Here is a 12,240-nt window from a genome sequence, read left to right as displayed (position 1 = left end):
TCTCATATATACACCAACACTAAAAATGAACATCCAGGGTTTAACAATAACCTTTTCCCTTCCCCTCTCCCATAGGAGGTAGGGCTTTAGTTCTTTTACTCCCCCAATCCAAGGGGAGGCCAACAAAACTCCCAATAAAATCTACCCCCCCCCTCCCTTTTCCCCTTTTTTACATTCTTCCCCTCTAGAAGGACAGACCTGGATCGGCATGGTACAACCTTCTCTAAATAGCTATCACAACTACTTACCCCATCCCTCCTCCTTTCTACCCCCTAAATCCTCTCTCGATTACTCGAGCCACCACCCCAATCCGCATTAGAACTAATATATATTCCAAAGGTATCCCATTACTCCCCCACCCTCCACTTCATATCTTTATCTACCGCCCCTGGGAGACATGTTCGTGGCAGAGGGGGCAGAGGGCGCGCGCCGGGCAACACACTCCTTCAACTCTTACTCAACTCTTACTCACCGACTAAACCCCTTTTCCTTATTACACCCTCTAATTATTGTCCTGGCCCATATGGTCTCACCCCCACCGCCTGGCACCCCCTTCTCAGGAGGACCCATTCATGGGAGCTACGACCCTCTGGGCCCTTTATTTAATCAGGCTGGTCCCTAGTCCTCCCCCGGGCACACAGATAACCCTATATTAAGGTCACCCGTCCCCAACAGAGGGCACTGGCCAGCCTATGCTCTCATTAACAAATTATTGTATTACTACTTAAACTTCTCTTCATGGGGTTTCTCTTGATCTCGTTACACTCTCAACCTCGCCACCCTCGCGCGTCCCCCCCCCCCCCCCCCCCCGTATACCCCCTACCCTCTTAAACCCTAACCATGCGGAGAGGGTTGGCGCCCCTTCCCTTTTACACTTTCCCATAATTTATCCTCACCTACTACCTACCTATCCAGGCCTGCCCTCCATTACAAATACATACAAAATTACAGAAAGCTTAAGCCCACCTCAACATCTACCCTCTTCCTTTCTCTGTATTTCCTATTTATTACCACTTGTTCTACCCTTAATATTCCCTCTCCTTTTTACCCACACTATCCCTTATTTTTCCCCCATATTACCCTCCCCCCCCCCCCCCCCCCCACACCCAACGCAACCCAAAAAAAAAAAACACCCCCCTCCCCCCTTTCCCCGGGCTTCTTCCTTCTACCAATTTAACCACTTGCTTTCGTATTCCTCTAGTCTATTGGACTGTAGGGCTTTTACATAATCCATTAATTTTAAGTTCTTTATCTCTTTTTCCCAATCCTCCACTGACGGTGCACTCGGGGAAATCCATTTTTTTAGTACACAAAACCTAGCTGCAAACATTACTCTATTTACTATATTCTTTTGTACTCTAGTTATCTCTAACCCCCCCATATCTCCCAACACTGCAATCTTCGGACATACCTTCAATTCCAACCCTAATCTATCTTTAATTCTACCAAATATTTCTCCCCAGTACCTTTTAAGTTTAGGACATCTCCACATTAAGTGAATTAAATCTCCCTTATCCACTTTACATCTATCACACAAATCTGTATCCCGTGATTTCATTTTGAATAGCTTATCTGGTGTATAGTGTAACCTTCTAATTATAAATATCTGCGACACTCTGTGGTTCATTCTCAAACTACACTCCTTTATATTACTCAGAACACTCCCCCAATCTATTTCATTATTCCCCAAATCTTCTTCCCATTTATATTTAAACCTCTCCTCCAGTGACTCATTTACCGTGTTTATCAACATCTTATACAACTTCCCCACCGTGCCTTTACCCATTTTCATTATCATATCATTAAATAAAAAAAAATCCTCCACCACGAACCTATCTTTTTCAACCGAATCTCTCACCAGATGTTTGAGCTGCAAGTATCGTAAAACATCCCCCTTACTCAATCCCCACTCCTCTGACAGGACCTCAAAGGATTTTAGTTCACCATCAATCTTAAATATATCATTTATGTTTACTGCCCCCCGCTTTGCCCAAAATGGCCATTCTGAGAATGTACCAAATTGGTCTAGGTTTTTATTGCACCATAGTGGAGTAAATTGGTTACTCTTATGTAGGCCCAGTAACTTTTTACTATAAGACCATACCTTCCTATAAAGACCATTCAGGGGTTTATTTTTCACCTCAACTCTCCCTGCTTCCAACATTGCCATTAAATTTGGGCTACATATATCTACCTGATCTTGCCACACTCTACCAGAGTCATACTCTTTCCATTTCACTATGTAGGCCAACTGCGCCGCCAAGAAGTAGATCTCAAAATTCGGAAGGTTAAAACCCCCCTGCTCCCACTTTTTCGTCAACATTTCATACTTAACCCTTGGGGTTTTCCCCTTCCAAATTAATTCGTTACATAGGCCCCTTATTTCACCCAGGGCTTTTTTCCCTAACCATACCGGGCTGTTGGCCAAAACATACAGAACCTGTGGTAACACGATCATTTTAACTAACCCCACCCTATCGGCCAAGCTAAGCGGGAACTTCCCCCAGACTTTAATTTTCCCCTGAATTTTCCTCATTAACGGGGTCCAGTTCAATTTTATAAAGCTCTCCAACTTAGGTGACACCTCTACCCCTAAGTATTTAATTGGAGCCTCGGGAGCACAAACCTTCAGCTGACCATAGTTGTCTCCCTCCCTACCATCCAACAGCAGAAGTGATGACTTCCCCCAGTTAATGGAGAAGCCCGAAAACCTCCCATAAAGCTCAACTGCCTCCATTACCCCCCTTATTGAGGGCCCCACACACCCCAGAAACAACATCACATCGTCTGCAAACAAGGATATTTTCTCGGTTCGTGAGGAATGCTCGAAACCCCTAATTTCTGTTGAGCGTCTAATATATTCCGCCAGTGGCTCCATTGCTATTGCGAACAAGAGAGGGGACAGCGGACACCCCTGTCTTGTACCTCTGGACAACGGGAACGGATCTGATACCTGCCCATTGACCGATATCCTTGCTCTAGGCTCTGAATAAAAAAGTTTAACACAGTTGATGTATCCTTCTCCAATACCCATTTTCCTCATGACTCTCCACAGGTAGGGCCATTCCACCCTATCGAAAGCTTTTGTCGCATCCAGGGTAAGAATGGCCCTACCCCCTGGATCCTTACTCTCCTCCTGTATATTACTATAGGCCCTCCTAATATTATAATACACCCCTCTCCCTGGTATAAATCCCGACTGGTCTTTGTGTATTAATTTACTAATTACACTCTTAAGCCTATTGGCTAACATCTTGGTGGCCACCTTAGCATCCACATTAATAAGGGAGATGGGTCTGTAAGACTCCGGGCCCCTAGAACCTTTCCCCTCCTTAGGCAGCATAATAATTATAGCCTCCTTCATGGATTCTGGCAGCCTCCCACTCTGCCATGCACCATTTACCACCTCCAATAGTTCTTCTAACACCCTCCCTCCAGCTACTTTATATAGTTCAGCTGGTAAACCATCCGAGCCCGGAGCCTTACCGTCCCCCATCTCCCCCAATGCCTTCTTAAGTTCCTCCAGCGTAAATGGCTCATCTAACTGTTCCCTCTCATTGTCCTCAAGTACCGGTAGTGGGATACCCTCCAAATAGTCCTCTAACTCCTCTGGACCATAACTTCCTTCCGAGGTATATATCTTGCTATAGTACTGTACGAAGGCCTCCAAGATCTCCTTGGTTGTAGAAACCTGTCTTCCCTGCCATTCTAATGCCACTATCCCTACCAAACCCCGGTTACTCTCCACCAGTCTAGACAACATTCTTCCTGGGCGCTCTCCCTCCACTCCCCCTCTAGCCTTCCAAAACATCTGCCTAACCGCACTCTTCTCCAAAAGTATTTTCTCCAGCTGTTCTTGTTCCTCCACCCATTTACACCACCTCTCCTGCACTGGGTCCGCTTTATACTCTCTTTCTGCTTCTTCCACCCCTTCATAGCATTTCTTTTCTCTCTCTTTCGTTTCTCTCTTCTTACGTACGATTTTCTGAAAGAGCAAACCCCGCAGTGTTGCCTTCATGGCATCCCACACTATTCTACTCTCTGCTGTCCCCTTGTTAACCCGGAAAAACTCTTCTATATTATCCCGCCAATCTAGGTCAATCATATTCAGCCATGCTGCATTCAACCTAAATGGCTTACCTGGGCCACTTCCTTTGCTTTCTACTACTATCATCAGGGGTGTATGGTCAGAGAACCCCCTATGGCCAAATTTAGCCTTCTTAACATACTCAACCATTTGTCTATCGCCCAGCACCAGATCTATTCTAGACATACATTTATGGGTTTTGTTCACACATGAGAACTCCTCCCTGTCACCGTTTTTAATTCGCCATATATCATGCCAATTCAGCTCTGCACAGATCTTAGCCAGTTGTGATCTCCCCTTCCCCTTAACCCTTTCCCCCGTATAGCATCTATCTCTCTCAATATCACATACTTCATTAAAATCCCCTAACCACACTTTAGGGCACCCTGCCATCCTATCCATTATTCTATCTATCTCCACAAACAGTTTCCTTGTAAACGGTGGGGGGCAATATACCGTACAGAGGAGGAGCTCCACATCCTCGCAAACTAAGTGTAGTATAATATATCTCCCTAACTCATCCACCCTTTTCTGAAATACCTCCACCTTCAGGGATCTATGGATAAGCACGCTCACTCCTCTAGAGTAGTTAGAAAAAATGGAGTGGAAACTAGTACCTACCCATCTTCTATTAATACCATTCAGGGACTCCTGTGTCAAATGGGTCTCCTGGAGACATATGATCGCCGGCAAGTATCCATGTAAGGCATTAAAGATAGCAACCCTTTTCTCTCTACTCGCCAAACCCCTTATGTTCCATGTCACAATTTTAAACTTGCCCATCCTCCTTTCCACCGCCCTAATCCGCTCCCTCTATTCCTCCACTTACTCCTCTTACTTATGTAAAGAAACCCAGGTACAGAAGGAAAAAAAATAAATAAATAAATCAATAAATAACCCCCCCCAACCCCCTCTCCCCCCCCACCCACCCCCTCCTCCCCCCCCCCCCCTTCCCTCTCCCTCCTCCCCCCCCCTCCCTCCCCCCCTCCCCCCCCCCTCCCCCCACCCCCACATCTGGCTAGACTTCACCGTTAGGCTCAGACTAAAAAAACCCTTACTTGATCAAAACCCTCCCCCCCCCCCCAACCGACTAATACTACTTAACCCTAGACTTAGTATTTAACCTTTGTTACTGTCTATAACCCTTTTAGTTCCAACCATTTATCCACTTCTCCCGGATCTGTGAAGAAATGAGATCTATTGTCATAAATGACTTTCAGTTTCGCAGGGAACAGCAAGGAATAACCTATCCCAGCTTCCCTCAATCTCTTTTTTACCCCAACAAAACTCGTTCTAAGTTTGTTTGTTGTATACGAGAAATCTGGGTAAATTGCGATCTTACTGCCCTCAAAGTGTAGGTCTCCTCTCCTCCTACTGAAGGCAAGAAGCTTATCTCTATCGCCATAAAAAAATAGCTTAGCCAATATCGGCCTAGGGTTAGATCCTGTAGGGTACGGACGCATGGGGACTCTATGGGCCCTCTCTATCCCAAAGAACTTTGACAGGATATCCATTCCACAGACAGACAATAACCAGTTATAGATAAATGATACACAGTCTTCCCCCTCCGCCTTCTCAGGAAATCCCACCAATTTGATATTGGCTCTTCTCTGTCTATCCTCCATGTCCAAGATTTTCTTCTGGTTCAAGTCTACTGTTTTTTTCAAATCCTGCACCTCTTTTTTAAGAATGTTTTGTTCGTCCTCTACCTGTGATATTCTGATTTCCGCCTCCCCCACCCTTTCTCTCATCTTACTTAATTCATTTTTTATAATAGACACATCCGATCCAATACTTCCTGTTTGCACCAAAACTTCCTTAACTGCTAAATCCAATTTCTGAATCATGGATACCATTGCTGACAACTGGTCTGTATTGCCCACCCCCAACTCCCCCTCTGCCTCTAATGAGACAGGCCGTGGGCAACCCCCCTCTATTTCTTCTCTTTCCTCCTCAGGGCCCTCCCCCTGTATTACCGAGGTAACTTTTGAGGGCTTGTCTTTCGTTGACGGGGATTGCAAGAATCTATCCATTTTCTGACCACTCAGTTTGGGCTGACTCCCAGCCCCCGATCCCCCTCCCCCTGATCTTCGCACATTAGGATCCTCCTTAGCCTTTTTAGGGGCCATTTTAGGGGCCAAGTTGCACAGTTAGCGATACACCCTCCAAAAAAAAAAAAAAAAAAAAAAAAAAAAAAAAAAAAAAGGCAAACAGACAAAACAACAATAGAACTCCCCCAGTTATGTCATATAAGATGAGGTAGATGGACAAAGGAGAAGAGAGAGACGAACACAGTGAGCGGTACACCCTTCAGGACAAGGAGCAAATAAACAGAGTAGCAACCGAATACACCCAATTACGGCATAAAAAATGAAGTAGGTAGAAAAAAGGAGAAGAGAGAGACAAACACATGCCACTATTACCCCCTATTTGTACTATGAAACAAACCTCCCAATCCACCACAGCTCTCATTTATGATACCCAAAGTTCATAGTACTACTGATAGACCATATACCAACGTGCTAGGTATAACCTAATGCTGTTATTACCAGCCAAGTCCCCCCAGCAGGCTGCCTGCGGCCACGGCAAATATGCCAGTCTCTAGTCCTTCCCGCAGGCCACGTTTCAGACCAGCAGCCAGCTGATACCATAGATGGATCTCCTATCCACTGAAGACACAGTTTCCCTCTCGTTTCCCCCCAATAACTCAACACTCTGGCACCTGGGTTTGATGTCACTCTTTGAAATGTCTCTCTTTGCCAACACTCCCCCCCCCTTTTTTTTTTTTTTTTTTTTCCTCTCTTTCCCTCCCCAAGTGCGCCCTCTGTCCTCCACGTATCTGGCCCCCCTTCAGGAAGATCTCACCCGGTGGCACAGTTCGCTCTCAGGACTTCCACTCGCTCCACACCGACACCGCCAGGACCCCTGCGTCACTCCGTCTCCACACCGTCCCTGGCTCCTGCCTTGCTTCACTCCCTTGCCAGCTACAGCACTTCCTCGGACCCGGTCTCCCTCTGTCCTCTCCACCGCGATGCCACCGCGTCCACGCCGTGCCTCAGACTCCACTCGGCTCGTCCACACGTCCGCTCTCCATCTCCACTGCGCGTCCCCGGTTAGGTCCTCAGCTGGCCACCATCCGCTCACTCCGTCCTTGCTGCTCGTCTGCCGTCAGTTCGCCCGCCGCGGATCACCTCTCTACACCTCCTCCATAACCCTCGGTCTCGTCGGTCAGGTCCGGGGGGGGGGCGGGCGGACGCTACGTGCTCACGTCCGCTCACATGACCACATCCCCCAGCCAGATTCTCGGTTATTAAGAGGTTAAGATTGGTTAGTATTGTTATTATTGTCTTATTTAGTAGCTTAGTTACTCACTTTGTTCCTTCTCCAGTTTCCATTGGGCAGCCTCAAAGGATTTACACTGGTGAACGGCCTTACACCTGAATATTTTCTCAATGTCGTCCTCTGTAACCCGGCACTGCATAGAACTTGTAACAGAATAGAGTCCACTCCCATCTTCTACACCGTCCATATTTTGTGATGAGATTTCTTCCTGGTCTTGGTACCACAACACTTGGATACTTTTTGGACAAAAAGAATCAATTGTGCATGTGAGCTCCAGCTGGTCCCCGACCTTATAGGATTCTTGGTTTGCTCGAATTGGTTTCATTTCAGGTACGGCTAAAAGACAAGGCAGAGAAAATTTTAGTAAAAATTACATTTTTAGAATAAGCTAGCCTAATATAAGCAAAATTAAAGGGTTTGTTGTTCACCCCCCCAAAAAAAAGTTCTTTCAAATCAACTGGTGTCAGAGATTTGTAATTTACTTCCATTAAAAAATATCTAGTCTTCCAGTAATTATCATCTGCTGTATGTCCTGCAGGACGTGTACCAAAGCTGCATTTAAAGGGACGGTACCCAAGCCGCTCTTAAAGGGACGGTACCCAAGCCGCTCTTAAAGGGACGGTACCCAAGTCGCTCTTAAAGGGGCATTACATAAGTCGCTCTTTAAAGGACGGTACCCAAGTCACTCTTAAAGTGACAGTACTCAAACCGCTCTTAAAGGGACAATACCCTAGCTGCTCTTAAAGGGACGGTCCCCAAGCCACTCTTAAAGGGACGGTAACCAAGTTGCTCTTAAAGGGATGGTATCCAAGTCGCTCTTAAAGGGATGGTACCCAAGTCGCTCTTAAAGTGTCATTATATAAGTCGCTCTTAAAGGGACGGTACCCAACTTGCTCTTAAAGGGACCCAAGTTGCTCTTAAAGGGACCCAAGTCGCTCTTAAAGGGACCCAGGTTGCTCTTAAAGTGACCCAGGTCGCTCTTAAAGAGCGACCTGGGTCACTTTAAGAGCGACATGGGTACCTTTAAGAGCGACCTGGCTCCCTTTGAGAGCGACCTGGCTCCCTTTAAGAGCTAAATGGGTCCCTTTAAAAGCAAAATGGGTCCCTTTAAGAACGAAACGGGTCCCTTTAAGAGCGACCTGGGTCCATTTATGAGCCAAATGGGTCCCCCTAAGAGCAAAATGGGTCACTTTAAGAACGACTTGGGTCCCTTTAAGAGCGACATGGGTCCCTTTAACCCCTTAAGGACCGGGACAATTTCGTTTTTTGTGTTTTGGTTTCTTCCTCCTTGTGCTTAAAAGGCCATAGCACTTGCATTTTTCCACCTAGAAACCCATATGAGCCCTTATTTTTTGCGTCACTAATTGTACTTTGCAATGACGGGCTGAATTTTTGCATGAAGTACACTGCGAAACCAGAAAAAAATTCAATGTGTGGTGAAATTGAAAAAAAAAAAAGCATTTTGTTTATTTGGGGGGTATTTGTTTTTACGCCATTCACCCTGGGGTAAAACTTACTTATTATGCATGTTCATCAAGTCGTTACGATTACTATGATATATAACATGTATAACTTATATTGTATCTGATGGCCTGTAAAAAATTCAAACCATTGTTAACAAATATATGTTCCTTAAAGTCGCTCCATTCCCAGGCTTATAGCGCTTTTATCCTTTGGTCTATGGGGCTGTGCGAGGTGTCATTTTTTGCGCCATGATGTGATCTTTCTATCGGTACCTTGATTGCGCATATACAACTTTTTGATCGCTTTTTATTACAATTTTTCTGGATTTGATGCGACCAAAAATGCGCAATTTTGTACTTTGGGATTTTTTTGCGCTTACGCCATTTATTGTGCGAGATGAGTAATGTGATTAATTAATATTTTGGGCGATTACGCACGCGGCGATAGCAAACATGTTTATTTATTTATTTATTTGGTTTTTTTTATTTATAACCTGGGAAAAGGGGGGTGATTAAGACTTTTATTAGGGGAGGGGGCTTTTTATTATTAACATCACTTTTTTTTTTTAACTTATATACTAGAAGCCCCCCTGGGGTTAGGGTTATTCCCCCTGGGGTTAGGGTTATTCCCCCTGGGGTTAGGGTTATTCCCCCCTGGGGTTAGGGTTATTCCCCCTTGGGGTTAGGGTTATCCCCCCTGGGGTTAGGGTTATTCCCCCTGGGGTTAGGGTTATTCCCCCCCTGGGGTTAGGGTTATCCCCCCTGGGGTTAGGGTTATTCCCCCTGGGGTTAGGGTTATTCCCCCCCCTGGGGTTAGGGTTATTCCCCCGCTGGGGTTAGGGTTATTCCCCCTGGGGTTAGGGTTATTCCCCCTGGGGTTAGGGTTGTTCCCCCTGGGGTTAGGGTTATTCCCCCCTGGGGTTAGGGTTATTCTCACTGGGGTTAGGGTTATTCCCCCTGGGGTTAGGGTTATTCCCCCTGGGGGACTTCTAGTATATACACTCTGATCTCTCATTGAGATCTTTGCTGTATAGATATACAACAAAGATCAATGAGATCGGCACTCGTTTGCTTTCGGCTGCTGCAGCCGGAAGTAAACGAGTGCCGAGCCGAGGTCTGCACCATCTTGGAGCGGACCCCGGCCGGCAGCAGGTACGGAGATCGCTCCTTCACTAGACACCAGGGAAGTGCTGCAGCCGGTAATCCGATGCAGCTGTCATCTTTGACAGCTGCATCTGATTACCTTATTAGTGGGCACGGGTACTCGCGGCACCCGGGATCGCAGTGGTTCAGAGCAGGGTCGCCGCGCGGCCCCACTCTGAACACCCTTACCGACCGCAGGGCGTAAATATACACCCGCGGTCGTTAAGGGGTTAAGAGTGACATGGGTCAATTAAAGAGCGACCTGGGTCCCTTAAAGGGACCCATGTCGCTCTTAAAAAGACCCAAGTTGCTCTTAAAGGGATGGGACTTATGTCGCTCTTAAAGGGATGGTTTCCAGGGTTAAAGTTTCTCTTAAAAGGAAGTCACCGGTAAAGGGGCGCACTTTTCAAGCACTATGTATTTCGCTGGAAATGCAAATCTAGTTTTCTTTATTCTGCCCCCTACCCGCTGCTGTTGTTAGTGCAGTTAAGCAGCAGTACAATATAGATTCCATACAAAGATATCCATGCTTACATTTCACTTTTAGCAATTGAGCTTTGCAAATGGGATTCTTTAGAGCCGGATGGTGAACGTCCAGAGAAAGTGTGGCCCTATGATGTCCTTTGAACTTGGGAATGATATGTATGGAGCAGATACATTTATAGAAGACCAATTTATCTCTTGATACAACAGGTTTCAATCTCAGGCCTAGTAAGTCATTATTCATCAGTGGAAGCCTTTCCTCCTCATTATTGTTCTTTTTTCTGAGCTTTCTGGATCTCCAGGAACAGACTTCTATCCTGCCTTCCTGGCCGTTGTTCAAATATAATTTTAAATCAAGATTATCTGGTCTGAAGCCTGATATGGTGCAATGCAGAATATTCTTTTCCTTATGAATAAGGTCACATACAGAGATCTGCGATACCTCTGGTGAAGCTGAAAGGATCAGAAATAATATATTATTGCTTATACATATCATCCACAAACACATTGCTGGTAAGGGGACAGGATGTGATATTCAGTGGAGTAAGTACCAGGGTTGGTAAGGTCATTGTCCCACCAGTTTTGAATTGAGGGGGGGGATCTTTTTGTTATAATGGAAGTCAATGGAAAAAAGGGATCCAAACAGATGCACACAAATGCATCAGGTTTTTTTTTCATTCGTTTTTTTGCAAAAGAAACAGATTGCAAAAACGTAGTGTGAACCCAGCCTAACACTGATCCCTGCTTTGGGAACTTCTGGCGCCTTTGTCATTCTCCTGATGCTCCCCTGGCAGCCGAGCGTCTCCAAGCTTCTCCGATGACATGTATGGCTGCCCGGGAGATCTTCGGGGATCTTCGGCGCAGGCAGTGTACGTCACACTGCCTTCGCCGGGAACGGGACAGAAGACGCGCGGCTGCCAGAAGAGGTCACAGAGTTAACTGTTTGTTTTTTTATAGTGGTCGCCCCATATGGTGGCCATTTTTGAGCTCCCCCACCATATGGGGCGACCATATAAGGCGACCCCTGACTTCTAAGAAGATTTTTCGGGGTTAAAAGTCAGAAAATACGGTATTTGCAAGAAAAAAAGTTTTACTGTTAATAAAAATAGTAAAAAATTAGAAAACTGAGCCAGTTTCACTTTACACTATGTCTGATAAATCTCCCCCAAAATGTCAGTTTCACTGTAAAGTGCATTACGTAAATATGGAAACCGCCCAAAATTAGCAGAATTGCATTTTTTGGTTCAAAATTCACGCCATAAGTGATATTTTGAGGGTTTTCTTATTCATTTTATGGTAGATTGAAAGGCGCCTGTTCCTGAAAAAACAAGCCCTCACGTGGCCCTGTAGGTGGAAAAATAAAAGAGTTGTAGGAAAAAAATAAAATGCAAAAATGATAATTGGCGGCTGGTCCTTAAGGCCATTTTTGGCTCCGTCCATGAGGGGTTAAAGGAGTTATTCAGGATAAGAAAACATGGTCGCTTTCTTCCAGAAACAGCACGACTCTTATCTTTAGTTTGGGTGTGGTTTTGTAGTTAAGCTCCATTGGCTTCAATGGAACTGAGTTGTAAAACCCTACCTGAACTGAGGACTGGAGTGTTGCTGTGGAGTGGCTTGTTTTTCTAAGGCTATGTTCACACTACGTAAATGTACGACCATAATTTGTGCAGTGTGGACATAGCCTTATCTTCTGTGGGATCCCGGCTGGAGCGTATACACATA

The 12,240-nt window shown here is 45.6% G+C and overlaps 1 protein-coding gene across 1 annotated transcript in view; it reads right to left on the bottom strand.

Moving 5' to 3' along the window:
• Positions 1-10,873, bottom strand: part of LOC138789431 (signal-regulatory protein gamma-like) — a 29,048-nt gene extending 18,175 nt beyond the window's left edge. Inside the window, exons 1-2 of the mRNA XM_069968074.1 lie at positions 10,570-10,873; positions 7,460-7,765 (exon numbers count right to left, since the gene is read on the bottom strand). Of these exons, the coding sequence (XP_069824175.1) occupies positions 7,460-7,765; positions 10,570-10,762 (499 nt within the window). The 5' untranslated portion in view covers positions 10,763-10,873. The remainder of the gene's footprint in view (positions 1-7,459; positions 7,766-10,569) is intronic.
• Positions 10,874-12,240: the final 1,367 nt, after the last annotated feature.

This window comes from Dendropsophus ebraccatus, chromosome 4 (assembly GCF_027789765.1).
Source record: "Dendropsophus ebraccatus isolate aDenEbr1 chromosome 4, aDenEbr1.pat, whole genome shotgun sequence".
In the NCBI taxonomy this organism is placed as follows: domain Eukaryota; kingdom Metazoa; phylum Chordata; class Amphibia; order Anura; family Hylidae; genus Dendropsophus; species Dendropsophus ebraccatus.
The sequence above is the reverse complement of the archived record's forward strand: the minus strand, read 5'-3'. Positions and strand labels throughout refer to the sequence as shown.